The sequence below is a fragment of the Zootoca vivipara genome, chromosome 17 (assembly GCF_963506605.1).
Source record: "Zootoca vivipara chromosome 17, rZooViv1.1, whole genome shotgun sequence".
Taxonomy (NCBI): Eukaryota; Metazoa; Chordata; class Lepidosauria; order Squamata; family Lacertidae; genus Zootoca; species Zootoca vivipara.
Genome location: NC_083292.1, coordinates 26,518,510 through 26,534,550, shown reverse-complemented (window position 1 = coordinate 26,534,550; position 16,041 = coordinate 26,518,510). Strand labels below are relative to the sequence as shown.

The 16,041-nt window shown below is 48.3% G+C and overlaps 1 protein-coding gene across 2 annotated transcripts in view; it reads right to left on the bottom strand.

Moving 5' to 3' along the window:
- ANKRD35 (ankyrin repeat domain 35) overlaps positions 1 to 14,728 on the bottom strand; it is a 31,340-nt gene extending 16,612 nt beyond the window's left edge. The window contains exons 1-5 of one of the 2 annotated variants that reach the window (XM_035099399.2): positions 14,369 to 14,728; positions 6,476 to 6,606; positions 2,866 to 2,954; positions 2,075 to 2,139; positions 18 to 75 (exon numbers count right to left, since the gene is read on the bottom strand). In XM_035099399.2, coding sequence (XP_034955290.2) covers positions 18 to 75; positions 2,075 to 2,139; positions 2,866 to 2,954; positions 6,476 to 6,606; positions 14,369 to 14,518 — 493 coding nt within the window. In that variant the 5' untranslated portion in view covers positions 14,519 to 14,728. Of the gene's footprint in view, positions 1 to 17; positions 76 to 2,074; positions 2,140 to 2,865; positions 2,955 to 6,471; positions 6,607 to 14,368 lie in introns of both variants that reach the window. The other variant, XM_035099400.2, reaches the window with a different exon arrangement.
- Between the last annotated feature and the right edge of the window lie 1,313 nt (positions 14,729 to 16,041).

The following is a 16,041-nucleotide window of genomic DNA, read 5'->3' as shown; positions in this document are numbered from 1 at the left end:
ATCATTTAAGGACTCACCCGCCCAATGTAGTGGCGTCCGGTTCTCCCCATCTACACAGTCTTCATTGGCTCCATGCTGCAAGAAAGCAGTCGTTGTTTTTTTAAAGGCATTTCATTGACATTGCTAACATGCCATATCCTGAAGGCTCAGAGTAGCAACGCATACCCCAAACAGCAGTGTCACAAACCTATTCAGTAAAATCAACTGTAGAGTTGGAAGGGATCCAAAGGGTCGTCTAGTCCTTTTAAATCCCCATGGGGAGGGAGTTCCACAGCTCAGGGGCCATCACAGAGAAGGCCCTCTCCCTGGCCAACACAAGCACCCTGAGGCTCTCGGAGGGCAGAGGGACCACAAAAAGGGCCTCCTCTGCCGGCCTGAGCATCTGAGATGCAAAATGTATTTCCATGGAATAATCTGATGGTCCAGGTTGTAGGACATAGCATCCATCTCATTGCAGGAAACGACGAGCACACCATACATGCTTTGTATGCATTGATGTAGATTTTGATTTATGGACAGATGCTAGTGCCAAAGGTTCCCACCTTCTCTCCCTACCCCCCTCCACCCCTCATATTTAGGAACAGCAGGAATTATGTCTGGCTTCAAGAAGAAAACTCTTAATCAGCGACTCTGTTGCTCTCCCTAAGGTGCTGTTTCAAGAGGCATCGCTGGCACAAAGATGGGCACCTGGGCCTCTGTGACCCGGAGGCTCCTTGAAGGATGATAAGCCGCCAAGCAGGAATCTCTCTGCTTTCCTGATCTTCACATCAACACACCCTTTTCTCCCTTTTGCTGTAATGATCCTCAATGCGGGATTTCACACCCCACCCAACTCTTCATTTGCCCGTCACCTCTGTGTTGAAACTGCCTCCCAGGTGTGCCTTGCAGAACCACAGGGAAACGATTCGGCCCAGAAATTATTCCATCATTGTGAGCGTGGCTGTTTTCAAGTGGTGTTGATTATCATTAAAGATCAGGCAGGAGTATTATAAAACAAAGAGCTTTATTTAAAACAGCTGTGACAGCTGGGGGCAAACAGACAGATGACAATCAGGGGACAGAGACCACAATTCCTCAGTGGCTGGTATAAAAAGTTTGCCTCTTCCAGCTATTTTCCTTCCCTTTACTGCAAGGCTTGTTTGATTACAGGCCTTTCAGGCTCAAAGATTTAATATTTAATAACAAATAAAAACGAACAATTTTATTTCTCCACCCATCTCAGAAGTTTGAAGCTATGGGGTGTCGGCCCAGGAGAGGCCTTCTCTGTGGTGGCCCCTTGGTTGTGGAACTCTCTCTTCGCGGAGCTGTGCCTGGCACCTTCATGGTACAGCTTTCAGAAAATGCTGAAAACCTGGTTTTTGGCATTTGAGACACATGTTTTCAGGACCCACCCATCCAATCCCCAGGATTGTAATCTGTTTTAACGGTTTCTAATTCTGAATTTTAAATTGTTGAAACCAGCCCCCCTGGTTAAATGTATCGTTATTATTTCAGAAAATGGAATGAGAGCCGTCTGGCCTCCCATCAGCAGGGGCCTGTTTTGCTGTTTTTAAGAAATCATTCACATTAGAGAATTTTAGGTTTTATTATTAAGGGCAGGCATGGACCTGGTTTGCATGTGACCCTAAGTCACTGGCGAACAATGCTGCTTGGCTGCCCGGGGCGGCACTCCCTGGGGTCAGGGCGTCGCTCCGCAGCATGCTTGCGTCCTGATGCCACAACGCACGACACGCGCGCCAGGACGGACTGCGCATGTCCGCACATGCGCAGTCCATCCAGGTTGGCGCTGCTGCTCTGCTCAGCCGGTGCGCTCTGAAGCAGAGTGCGCTATGGAGCGGGTTGCCGGCACCGGCGGCGCCCGGCAACCTGCTCTGTAGCAAGCTCTGCTTCTTCCTGCTCAGGCGGAGGAGGCGAGGGGCAGGCCAGGGGCCCTGCGCTGCCTCCGCCAGAGTGGAGCTAGGGGCGGCTCGCCCCCTTTGCCCCTCCCTTGCTACTGCTGCTGCTTCCTGCGGGAGGGAGTTCCACAGTTTATCTACATGCCGCACGAAGATGTAAACGCGAATGTCCTGTTTACCTGCAGAAGGACCTTCACGCACTGAGGCTGGCAAGCGATGGTGGACAAATGCAGGGCTGTGTTGCCTAGAAAGACAGAAGGAAAGGGAAGTCAAAATATGACAAATGGTGGCAGGAAGGGAAGAGCCGGGCCCGTTGTTGTGACTCTGCTGGAGCAGATTCGGAAACAAAGTGCCCTTGGTGCTTCAAAAGCACTTGGTGCTCACTTGTGTATTGAATCAAAGGCAGCAAAGGAGGCTGTGCTTGGCGACAGCCACTCTCCACTTCGCTGGGAACTCGCAGACCCAACAAGCCAAACTCCCCTTCCCAGGCTGAGAGTCTGGACAGCCAGCCTGCTTTTCAGGCCAGCGACCCATCTAGTCCAGGATCCTGTTCTCACAGTGGCCAAACCACCCACTCCAGAGTGCAGAAGAGCCCTCTCCCTTCCTGGTTCCCTGCAACTAGGATCCAGAAGCTTTGCTGCCTCCCACTGCAGAGACCAGAGCATAGCCACTGCGGCTGGTAGCCGTTGAGAGCCCTGTTAAGAAACGTCAAAACTGACTGAAAAGCAACATCGTATTGGTACAACTATATCCCACTTCTTATCCAACGACATTCCCAAGAATATGAGATTGCGTGGGTTTTTCTCTTGTGGGAGGGCGGTAAGCACACTCGCTCCCCTGTTACAGAATCACTCCCCCTATGATGATGATGATGATGATGATAATAATAATAATAATAATAATAATAATAATAATAATAATAATAATAATTGTACCCCACCCATCTGGCTGAGTCTCCCAAGCCACCTACCATCGTCATTCTTATCATTAACATCGGCCCCATAAGAGAGCAGGATGGTGAGGCATTCCGTGAGCCCCTTGGAGGCCGCCAGGTGGAATCTGCAAGGAAGAGGAAAAAGCAGGATCTTGACAAGAAATATTTTCCCGATGTCTCATAAACTAAAAGTACCCCAGTGGGTAGCTCAGCCAGAAGAGCACGAGACTCTTAATTTCAGGGCTGTGGGTTCGAGCCCCACTCTGGGCAAAAGATTCCTGTTTTGAAGGGGTTCTAGTTACAGGTAGGTAGCCATGTTGGTCTGCCGTAGTCAAAACAAAATAAAAAGATTCCTTCCAGTAGCACCTTAGAGACCAACTAAGTTTGTCATTGGTATGAGCTTTTCATGTGTATCTGAAGAAGTGTGCATGCACATGAAAGCTCATACCAATGACAAACTTAGTTGGTCTCTAAGGTTTGGGTGGCACTGTGGGTTAAACCACTGAGCCTAGGGCTTGCCGATCAGAAGGTCGGCAGTTCGAATCCCTGTGACGGGGTGAGCTCCCGTTGCTCGGTCCCAGCTCCTGCCAACCTAGCAGTTTGAAAGCACATCAAAGTGCAAGTAGATAAATAGGTACCGCTCCAAGCGGGAAGGTAAACGGCATTTCCGTGCGCTGCTCTGGTTCGCCAGAAGCGGCTTTGTCATGCTGGCCACATGACCTGGAAGCTGTCTGCGGACAAACGCTGGCTTCCTCGGCCTATAGAGCGAGATGGGTGTCGCAACCCCAGAGTCGGTCACGACTGGACCTAATGGTCAGGGGTCCCTTTACCTTTTTAAGGTGCTACTGGAAGGATTTTTTTTATTATGTATTCTAGGGGGTTGGACAAGATCATCCTCATCGTCCCTTCCAACTCTACCATTCTATGATCTAAAGGGCAGAGCTCAAATGGCCATTTTCGATATATGGCGTGGTTTTGTCTTTTCATGCGATCAGATGGCCGTTCAGTGCCATCAGAATATGAAAATTTCTGGCTCATTTAAGGCTATGTAGAACATTTATTCCCAACTGGAGCACTGGATCGAGGAGCCGTTCTGCAGAGTCAGCGCCCAGCAACGCCGTGCTGGATTGAGGAGGCGATGCTCTGTGCAGTGTTGCTGGGCGCTGACTCTGCAGACCGGCTCCTCGAACCGGTGCTCCGTGCAGCGCTGATCAGCGCTGACCCGGCAGGTCACCGGATCAAGGAAGCGGCCTGCCGGGTTGGCACCCAGCAGCGCTACACGGAGCACCAGTCTGCAGAGTCAGCGCCCAGCAGCGCCGCACGGAGCATCGCCTCCTCAATCCAGCATGGCGTTGCTGGGCGCTGACTCTGCAGACCGGCTCCTCGATCCGGTGCTCTGTGCAGCGCTGCTGGGTGCCGACCCGGCAGGCCGCTTCCTTTATCCGGCAGTCTGCTGGGTCAGCGCTGATCAGCTCTGCGCGGAGCACCAGATCGAGGAGCCGGTCTGCACTCAGTGCCCAGCATCACCGCACAGAGCAGTGCCTCCTCAATCCAGCACGGCGTTCCTGGGCGCTGACTCTGCAGACCGGCTCCTCGATCCGGTGCTCCCGGGACCTCTCCTTCCTGTTGGCGGCAGGGGGACAGGAACGCAGGAGGAGAAAGCAGCCCTTTCTCCTCCTTCCTTCCTCTCCCCCAGCTGCCGACAGGAAGGAGACACCCCACGGTTTGGAGAAGCACTTGCGCAGCGCTTCTCCGAACCCCGGGACCTGTCCTTGCTGGACGCACGCGCGCTCCCCCCCACCAATGCTGAGTCTGGCCGGGAGCGGCGGTTGGCGGCCGCAGGGAAACGGTAGGTGGGGGGGGGAGAGTGTGTGTGTGTGTGCGTCTAGTCTCTGCATCCAATCCCTGTGTCTGTGGGGCACATGCGCAGTAGTGCGGACACAGGGACTGGACACAGAGACACTTGCACTTTATTATATAGGATAAGTGAGGAACTTGCAGGTGGAGAATACTTTTATTTTGTACTAGCTGGCCCTGCACGCGTTGCTGTGCGTTAGTCTTTCAAATGGAGGTTAATAGGCCCCCTTCTGAGTCCCCCTGTTTTACAGGATCTCATGGAAGAGGCAGGGTTTGTGGGTGTGGCGCGTTGTTGTGGCTAATCCCTGTGACTGCCCCCACGTGTCCTGATCCATGATCTATTCTGTTTCTCCCCCCACCCCGTGTCTCATGACGTTTTGAAGGATGGTATTTATTTTTGTCTTGTGGTTATTTGGTGGGGGATTCTGGGGGGGTAGTGGTGCTAAATTGTAAAGTAAAAACCTCTTGCCGTGCCCCCAAGTGCGTTGCTGTGGGTTATTCCCCCCCCCTCGGGCCTAGTGGGGGCCTGGCAGGGGCCTATATAAAACAAAGGCCGTGCTGCAGCCTGCGATCCGGGCGCTCGCCCCCTTCCCCCCCCCTGGGCCTAGTGGGGGCCCAGCAGCCTGGCAGGGGCCTAGGGGTCTTATCATGGTCGCCTTGGTGGTTTCAGTTGCTTGGTTGATGATGTCATTATTTGTTTTGTGGGTGTGGTGTAGATTTCACAGGAAGGGAGGGGGTGTAGGAGGAGGAGCTGAGGGAATAATGCCACTTGAGGGTGCTGTTTTACTTTGTGGAAAACCAGGTCTATACCTGCCCAGGTGTGAAATTTGAGGGATTTTTTTTTCTAACAACGCTCAGGGAGTGGCCTGGATCGTTGTGTCAAAATTTCAGGACGATCGGTCAAGTGGTTACGGAGAAAAGTTCAGCCGACACTTTCAAGATTTTTACATTTTTATATATATAGATGGATCTTTATTATTTGTAAAGGGAATCTTTGTATGAGTTAATACTTTATTTTATCCTTTGGAGCTGCGCTAGATCTTTGGTACTTTTGCCCTCCTGGGCTGTGACGTTTTATGGTTTAAATCTTTGGTTCTTTTTCTTGTTGTGTTTTTGTTACGTTTGAACTTTTGTTCATTAATAAATCAATAAAAAAAGAAAAAGCAGGATCCTGAACCAGGCAGAGCCATTCTTGGTTCCTCTCTCTCTCTCTCACACACACACCCAATCCATCATCAGCTTTAGACAGTAAAATAAATCATTACCAGCAATGCAATCTGCTAAAACCTCTCCACCTCAGGCTCCTAATCACTTCAGTTCCCACCAAGCATCAGTTTAGTCTGTCTAATCATACTATGACCAGGTGTCAACACTGAAAGCAACTGTTTCCTTGGATCCAGAGGCATGGCAAGATCAGGCTTATTAGCCCACAGAAACCAATTTGCATGTGCTAAATATATAAGTACAATGTACGGTAAATTCAGGATGTAAATGTTGCAGAAGGCCAGCCACCTAATTTCCCCTCCAGGTCACTTCCTTCCACCCCTCCACCCCCCCAATTAACCTCCGTCTCCAGGGCTCAGTGGTAGGTGGGAGCGCAGAGGAAGAATCGCCAGGGATGTATACCCTGTGTGACATCACTAGGGGCTGCCCCTGGGTCTCAAGGTTTGGGCCCTGAAATTTCAGGGTCTGGGATGCTCCTCACCCAGCAACCCTACCCAAGAGACCTCCTTGTCCTTTGCACAGCCTGCGAACAAGAGGGATTATGGGACAGGGAAAACTTACGTACGCAGATTGCCCCAGGGCATTCAGTTTGGTGGCTTTGGCTGTCTTCTTGGAAGCGAGGACGGATACTCGCCCCACGTCGCCTTTCTCGACAGCGTCAAAAAGCTTCTGGTCATGCTTGTTCCAGCTCTCTACCTGGTTGTCATGAGATAAGGAAAGCAGCCATTTAGTGTCGGAGACTTACCATGGGGCTGTTCTGTGCCAGAAGAGAGACCTGCTCCCCTGAAATGAGCAAGGGTGTGAAAGCAAGCACAGATGTTGGCCATTCTGCAGGACTGGAATTGAATAATAGAACTGTAGGGACCCCAAGGATCATCTAGTCCAGTGCTCCCCAACCTTTTTATCGCCCTGGACCAGTCAACGTTTGGTCATTTTACTGCGGCCCGCTGAGGGGGGGACGTTGATTGCTTATATTTTATTTAATTGTTTTGATTTAATAATTTTAATTTAATTGTATTTAATGTTCCTTGGGTGGCCCGGTACCAATTGATCCATGGACCGGTACCGGTCCGTGGCCCGGGGGTTGAGGACCACTGATCTAGTCCAACCCACCGCAATGCAGGAACCACAGCTCATCCATTTATAAACCTTTACAAATGAAAAGCCATAGCATCACATGATTAAAATATAAATAAAAAGAGAATGCATTCTGTAGTGTGGTAGCAGCTCAATTTATAAAGGTTTTAAAAGTTTTGACCATTTTCTCAGAATTCAGTCCAGGGGGCAGGGGCATCAGAGTAGAAACCTTTCATAAGTACCAAGCTCAGTCCTTGTTGGGAACTGGCTGTCATGGTGTAAACAGGTGATACAGTCGTACCCTGGATCTCAAACGCCTTGGCTCCCAAACAAATCAGCTCCCAAACAATCAAAACCCGGAAGTGAGTGTTCCGGTTTCTGAATGATTTTCAGAAGCTGAACATCCAATGGGGCTTCCGCGGCTTCCAATTGGTTGCTGGATGTTCCTACAGCCAATTGGAAGCCACACCTTGGTTTTCAAACGGTTCTGGGAGTCAAATGGACTCCTGGAACACATTCTGTTCGAGAACCAAGGTACTGTACGACTGTATAAGCCAACTTTAGTCATACTCAAGTGTAGACACATTAAAATCATCATCATCCTGATTTCAAGAGGTCTGCTCTAAGAATGATAGGGAATCTGACCTCTTAATAACCTGACTACTGGTTGTATAACACCTGTTTATCAACCTTCTCCCAATCAGTCCTCGAAACTGTTGTTCAGTGGAGAGATAGGACCTGTGATTTCTCGACCAGGTTTCCATCTCAACAGCATTACAATTCCCTGAAAATTGGGAATTATTCTTAAGCCTGTTAAAACTTGAAGCAAATGTCTTAATCAACGTTTCCTCTGATGACAACTTGCACTTTAAGTTAATGAATGTTATCTGAGGAAAGACAAAAACACTGAGGAATAACTTTCTGACGGTAAGAGCCCTTCTCCTTCACTGGAGTTTTTTTTTTTAAAAGAGAGGTTGGGTGATCGAGGATTACTAGCTGTGATTCCTGCATTGCAGGGATCTAGTCCGATGACCTTTGGGGATCCCTTTCAACTCTACAATTCTATGTTTAAGTAAAATGAATGGAAATGGCTACATTAAAGGCATAAGGCAGGCACCCCCAAACTGCGGCCCTCCAGATTTTTGGCCTACAACTCCCATGATCCCTAGCTAACAGGACCAGTGGTTGGGGGAGATGGGAATTGTAGTCCAAAACATCTGGAGGGCCGAAGTTTGGGGATGCCTGGCATAAGGTATATCATGCAGTGATAGATTTTTATTTTTTTGTCAGGAAAAATACCTTCCGAAAATTCTAGTAGTCAGGAAAGATGGGAGATCCCTTCTGATCTAGAGGGAGATCTAGGGAGAGCCATGGAATCCACGTTGCTTAGTAACCACCATTCAAGCCAGTAATAAAAGAGGAAAGAGCCTCAAAGCTGGAATGCGGAATGTGGAAAATGTTATTTTTATTTCATCGCCTGGCTCCATCCCACACAGGACAGGTGGCCGACGGCCATTCTCCTTTCTCCCATGACAGCCATTCTTTTTGCAACATCACACACTGCCTCCAAGCGGGTTGGCAAATTTCCCAGAAAATTTATACTGTAGTTAATTGCCCTGGAATAAGTTGCCTTGGGAAAGTGCAGGTCTCAAAAAAAGAAAAAAAAAAGAAAAAAAAAGATGGCATGAAGCTGTACAGGAGGCAACAGGGATTCAGGCAGCAGAGCAAAGATAGCCTTTGTTGAGATGGATATAGAGACCCAGGCATTTTCACAGGCGGCCTCTAGCTCATTTCCTTCCAAGGAAAACAGGGCTCCAGTCTGGCTAAACTTAAAAGGGGTTCAATCACACACACACACACACACACACACACACACACACACACACACACACACACCTAAAGGTAGAAGAGAGGGAGATTCAGGAAGGATGGAGTCCCTTCACATACTGCCAAAGATCACTGAATTGCAAAGTTGGCAGGGACCCCCAAGGGCCATCTTGTCCAACCCCCTGCAACGCAGGAATCACAGCTAAAGAATCCTGGACAGAACGCCGTTTAAAAACCTCCAGTGAAGGAGAATCCACATATATAAAAGGCCAAAGCCCTGCAGCTTCCCAGGCAGGAAGTCAAGCCAAAGGGAAAAAAATTAAGGCTTTCTTTTGGGGTGGGGGGGTGTCATGCTTTTGGTTAAAAGGTTCACTTGTCCCTTCAGTTTTTTATTTTAAGCAGATCTGTTTCAGCAGCTCAGAGAAGATGGGCAAAGAATGTGCTTGGAGACAATCCGGTTCTGAAGGCCGTTGCTGACGGAGCAACACGCCCAGAGTTTGCGGAGGGCAACATTTCACAAGGGCCACACACCCCGCTGTTGCTTAAATTCTAATTACGCTGGGAAAGCACAGTCCTCCTACAAGATACAGCTGGGGCCTTTCACTCTCAGTTCTCTCCATTCCCAGAAAGTCAAGGGGAAAGCCTGCTTTCGTTGGACAATTATGACAATTAATAGATTTGCTTTCTCTCTCTCTCTCTCTCTCTCTCTCTCTCTCTCTCTCTCTCTCTCTCTCTCTTGTAAAGTTTTGATTTCATTTTATAATGAATATAAAACAAGGAGAAGAGTTATAAGGACAGATGAAAATTTAAAAAAGGAAAAACGAAAGCATAAAACAGGCACTTAGAATGATGAATTAGAATGAATAAAATAGCAAAGTAAAGAATATCAGGGCTATCTGATTCTGATCAAGTCTACTTCCAGATTTGTCAGGCTTGTGGTGAGGGTTGCCTTGAAAATGATGGCTCTGTTGCATATATAATTAAAGAATGACAAATCATATAAAAAGTGCTTGAAGGGCTCTTGTGCTTGTAAAAAACAACAACCCTCAATTTCTAAATCATTTTCTTCACTATAGCGCCTATGCATTTGCTTTCAACCTGCCATTTCCTCCAGGGCAGTGGTGGCCAAACTCGGCCCTCCAGATGTTTTGGAACTACAATTCCCATCACCCCTGACCGCTGGTTCTGTTAGCTAGGGATGATGGGAGTTGTAGTCCCAAAACATCTGGAGGGCCGAGTTTGGCCACCACTGCTCCAGGGGAATCAGGATAGCATGCAGAGCTCCCCCTGCTTTTGTCTTCACAACAACCCTGTGAAGCTGAGAGGAAGCAGCTAGCCCAGGCATCCCCAAACTTCGGCCCTCCAGATGTTTTGGACTACAACCCCCATCATCCCTGACCACTGGTCCTGTTACCTAGGGATCATGGGAGTTGTAGGCTAAAACATCTGGAGGGCTGCAGTTTGGGGATGCCTGATAGACCAAAATCACCTAGTAAAGTTTTGTGGCTGAGTGGGGGTTTGAACCCAAGTTTCCCAGTACTCTAACCATTGCACCACAACTGCCCTTGCTAAGCTGTAAGGTCCCTGAGAACTTATCCCAGCTGTTTTGCATCCCTACAGAAATACCCACCTGCTGAATTTTTTCCTGTAAACACAGCTGTTTAAGGTATGGGAGCCTTGGAACAACAACAAAAAATGCATTGGCAAGCATAAGGCAGATACAGAGAAAGGCTAGGGTGATGTACCTACTGGAGAAGAGAAGGTTTTAGATTGGTGTTGCTTGTCATTTTAGGCAGCTGTGGGGCAGACAGAGAATCTGCACTGGCTTCAATTCTCAGGAGCCAGGTCCTCTTTCGAACCAGGCCACCGCTATTCAGGGTGAAATTATAAGATATTTTCCTCTAGAGAAATGTTAGCATGCACCAACATTTCATAACCACTCTTCCTGTTCTAAATTCAAGGAGCCATAAGCAGGAAATGCAATTCAGGCAACCAAAGGATTCCTGAGCATGTGTAGAGAGCTCTCCATCATGACCAAAAAACACAAGCAGTTGGTGGCCATTTGGGATCCAGGATAAAGACGTTCTGATAGAAGACTTGTTGGTCTTCTTGAACCCCTCAGTCTCTGCTGCCTAAGTCATTGGACAGGTCCCTTGGTTTCAATAATAAAATTTGGTAAGAGGTGCAGATGTCAAAAAGTGAAGGAATGTGCCTTCGCAGGGCTGATGGCCACCCAATTTTATTTTGTCTCCCCATGCAAAGAACAAGATCACCCCAGAGAGCTGATGTCAGAGCAGTAGATAAGCTGCCATGACCGGGCCTGTTTGTCAGGCCTCGAAGCCACTTTGCTCAGGGCCAATTTCCAATTTCATGCTAAACGCAAGTCGTCCCCGGGAGTGGATACACCCCAAAGGCAGGACGGAGCAAGACTGAGCAAAGCCTCGTGTCGAGAAAGGAATTCATGCTGAGACTTCCAGTTGGTCATGCTTTGCTTTGAGCTGAGTGTGTGTGTCAGCCTTCCCATCGTGGCCTCATCTGAGCTGGGACTTTTGATTGATTGATTGATTGCATTTATAAGCCACCTTTTCTCTCTCGAAGGAGCTCAAGGTGGCTTAGCTGGTTCTGCCCCTTCTCATTTATTCCCCACAACAACCCTGCGAGGTCGGTTAGGCTATGAGAGAGAGTGTGACTGGCTCAAAGTCACCCAGCGAGCTCCATGGCCAAGTGAGGATTTGAACCCTGGTCTCCCAGGTCCTAGTCTGACATTCTAACCACAACACCACACTGGCACAAGGACTCAGATTAAGATCCTATGCAATGAAGAACAGTGCCTCCGATCACGTGCAGAGTGCCTTTCATGCACCATCTATCTCCAGCCTGCTCCTAGGAATCTGGGGAAACGACTTGCCATCATATATCCGCAATGTTCCACACAGACAAGAGCAAGGGTTTGCCCTGGAAGATACCTCAGGCCTCTGTGAAGTAAGGTTGCCAACTGACCAGGAAGAACTACAAAAGCAGATATGCTTGCTCTTAAAGGCACAAGAGCAACTTAATCACCCAGTGAACCACCCAGTAAAGTTTTTTTTAAATTTAATTTGTCACATGGAGACAGACACGATTACCTACTGGGTGACCTTGGGCCAGTCACACAATTATTATAGTAATATCATCATCAGACCAAGCGGCCCTTTAAGGAACAGGAATTGATTAAAACGTTGGCAACCTGAATGGAGCCTCTTTATAAATGAACAAGAAAAGTGTGACACTGTGCTTTATTGGAAACAGCCACCCACACGTAGCACGTCATTATATTATTAAATGCATCGCATGTTTATGCAGCCAGGCGTTATTGGCTCCACAAACCGGACTCCCCTGCCCTCTGCTAATATCCCTGGAAACAATAAAAGGAGACTGGCCCAGTAGTTTTTGAGAGAGGTTGCCACTGGTTTGTCCTGAAGGACACTGGTGCCTCAGCGGGAGAAACTGCTTTACAAACGCAACTCATGTCTAGGGCTGCCAGGTCAGGAGCATCCTAGACCCTGAATTGCAGGCCCAGCCCCCAGCTCTTTTCCTCCCTCTGCACTCCCTTCCATCACTGAGCCTTGGAGATGGAGGTTAATTGGGAGAGGGGAGCTGAGGCGAGCAGACCTTCCCAGAGAGTCTGTGCTGCAATTGGCAGCCAGGTCCTGCCAGGCTGAATCTTGCATGCTGCCTGCACAATCCCAGGCTCAGACAGACTTGCACCTTGGTCCTTTCTCTTCCCATCTCTGCATGATTCTGTAATTATTCTAGACTTGGAAAGAGGGCAGAAGCTGGTGGCTTACTCAATCAATCTGGACCTTCTAGTCTAGATCAGGCATCCCCAAACTTCGGCCCTCCAGATGTTTTGGACTACAATTCCCATCATCCCTGACCACTGGTCCTCTTAGCTAGGGATCATGGGAGTTGTAGGCCAAAACATCTGAGGGGCCGCAGTTTGGGGATGCCTGTTCTAGATCAAACCTTTTTTGGGGGGAGGGGTGCCCCTTTGTTCCATAAACTCATCTCCAATGCCTACCACCCTACCTTATCAAAAGCATTATTTGCACAACCCACTAAGGAAGATAATAACACAATAAAATTCAAAATAGTAGCAGTTAGTTGTGCTTTTACTCAAAACCCAATTCAAACGATGGAGTTTAATTAAGTCATTTTAATTAAGTCAGTCAATTAACCCCACAGTCTCCCACTGGTCCATCCAACAGCTTGCATTGTCCTCGCTCGCCAATCGGCAAACGCTGCCCCACAGAAACTAGCCTCTGGGTTGGCGAAACTTACAGCTAGGGTGGCGGCAGCTTATGCACCACTAAGAGGAAATGCCCCTGCTGCAAAAAGAGGTCAAGAGAAGCCTCCATTTGGCATAACATTCAAATGGGTTAATTTGTATGCATAGCGATGCAGATATAGATGATGACTATATAAATATAGAGATAATTAAAAGTAATGCAATACTTCTCCCCATAGTACCAGTGTGGTGTAGTGGATGGGGTGCTGGACTATCATCTGGAAGACCAGGGTTCCAATTCCTATTTGGCCATGAAGCCACTGGGTGACCTTGGGCCAGTCACGCACTCTCAGCCTAACCGACCTCACAGGGTTGTTGCGACGATTACATGGGGAGGAAGAGAACTATGTACACCACCTTGAACTCCTTGAAGAACAGATGGGTTATAAATGTAACAATAACTAAACAGTGGGAAGGACTGCACTCAGCGATCTGTATGCTTGCCTCCTCAGGCTGCTGTTCTCCAGGTGCTGCTAAAAAGCACCATAACTACCTGCTCTTATTTTCTAAGGTTCTTCAAGCCAGACTTGGCCTGGACAGACCTTCAAACGGAGGATTCATTGAAATGGAGGGCAAGCTGGACACATGGCCATTTTCCTTATGTCTTGTTGCTGAACCACATGTGCATGCGGGGTGGGTGTTTGTTCTATGACAGCCTCAAAGGAAATGCACTCTGCCCATGCTCAGGAGTACTCTTTGTTTTGCCACCTGCATATTCCAGTATACCTGAAGGAGCGTCTCCACCTCTATCGCTCTGCCTGGACCCTGAGGTCCAGTGCCGAGGGCCTTCTGGCAGTTCCCTCGCTGCGAGAAGCCAAGTTACAGGGAACCAGGCAGAGGTTCTCAGTAGTGGCGCCCGCCCTGTGGAACACCCTCCCACCAGATGTCAAAAAGAAAAATAACTACCAGACTTTTAGAGGACATCTGAAGGCAGCCCTGTTTAGGGAAGCTTTTAATCTTTAAGAAATTAGTGTATTCTAATATTTCGGTTGGAAGCCGCCCAGAGTGGCTCGGGAAACCCAGCCAGATGGGCAGGGTATAAATAATAAATTATTATTATTATTATTATTATTATTATTATTATTATTATAAACTTTTATTTCCAAAATGAGAACCACATTCAAGCCATCTCCTGCCTCTTCCACACAAACTTTTATTTCCAATATGAGAGCCACTTGCAAACTATCGGAAACGGAGATTAATAACTGAGCAGTGCTCGAAACTCACCGCCACTTGATTACTGGAACAGGAGAACATCTTCTTCATGGCTGTAGCAGCAGCTGCTCCTGCTTTCTGCGGTCTCCAAACACGAGTGAGATGAACCACATTCAAGCCATCTCCAAGAAAAGGCTCGTGGTCAGGAGGAGAGGGGTCCATGTGCTCAGCCCAGGCGCCCAGCCTGGGTGAGAAAAGGAGGAACCGGCAGAGACATCCATGGAGCTGGAGCCCCAGAGAAGCTCCTGGCTGGCTGTTGGAGCCCAAAGAGGTGTCTGGCGGCGTCCAGGGAGCGTTTGCAAGCAAAGCCCTGTCGGCCCGCAGGCCTCACCGCATGAAACCTTGATGTGCCCCCCCCCCCAGCACACCTGTTTCACAGTCCCAGGTCTGGACTTGCCTGAGAGAGAGAAAGACGCTCTTTGCTAATCTCGCTTGTCTCCTGACTTTAAAAGGACAGAGGTTCCCGCCCCGCCCTCTCCCTCGAAATTACGGGTGATCTTCCCCCCCCCTTTCTCACGTTCCGTCACCAAAGAGGCAAAAGCCCGAGCCCTTCAAGATAGCTTGTTTACCTGTGGGCAACTCGCAAATGATAGAAGCCGCCCTTCTTCCAAGGAGCTCAGCTGAGTCAATGAGTTTCCCACCCAGCTCCGCTTCCGTCCGCACAACAACCCTGCAAGGGAGGCTGAGAGAATAGTGCGTGGGTTAAGGTCGCCTAGCGGCTAAGCTGAAGGGTTTGAATTTGGGCCTCCTCTGCCCTAGTCCAAAATCCTGCTCACTTTCACTGTGTGTTGATGTTCTCTATCTGTATTTACAGACTTTTCTCCCCACTTCCTATCACTGTCACAATTTTTCACTCAGTTTCTTAAAACACAGGTGCCAGGCCTGTCAGGGAACCAGGCCTTTGGATGAAAACTCAGACTGCTAATCCCAAACATGTTCCATCTGCCCATGATCAGAGACACTAATTCCTTTGACTGGTACAATTCCTCCTCCTCCTCCTCCTCCTCCTCCTCCTCCTCCTCCTCCTCCTCCTCCTCCTCCTCCTCCTCCTCCTCCTCCTCCTCCTTCTTCTTCTTCTTCTTCTTCTTCTTCTTCTCCTTCTTCTTCTTCTTCTTCTTCTTCTTCTTCTTCTTCTTCTTCTTCTTCTTCTTCTTCTTCTTCTTCTTCTTCTTCTCCTTCTTCTTCTTCTTCTCCTTCTTCTTCTTCTTCTTCTTCTTCTTCTTCTTCTTCTTCTTCTTCTTCTTCTTCTTCTTCTTCTTCTTCTTCTTCTTCTTCTTCTTCTTCTTCTTCTTCTTCATTATATGTGTACACCACCCTTCATCCGTAGATCTCAGGGCAGTTAACAGCATAAAAATACAAGTTAAAAACACAAAATACATAATAAAACAACAAGAAAGCAAACTAATAAGACCCCCTCCCACAGGGACAAATCCTAGCAGGAATAACGACTTCTGAAACCAAATCCTGGAAGGTAGAATTGCCAAGTTTCTTTTCCTGAGTTGAGCACCTGAAAGGCCAGACCTGTTGGATTTCTGCCTGCTATATTTCTATTGCAGGACAGCTTCCTGTAATAGAAATATAGCAGGCAGAAATCCAACAGGTCTGGCCATTGATTTATGTGTTTGTTACATTAGTTAGTGGCTTCTCTCTCAGATTGACCCAAAATGACTTACAGCAAAACCAGT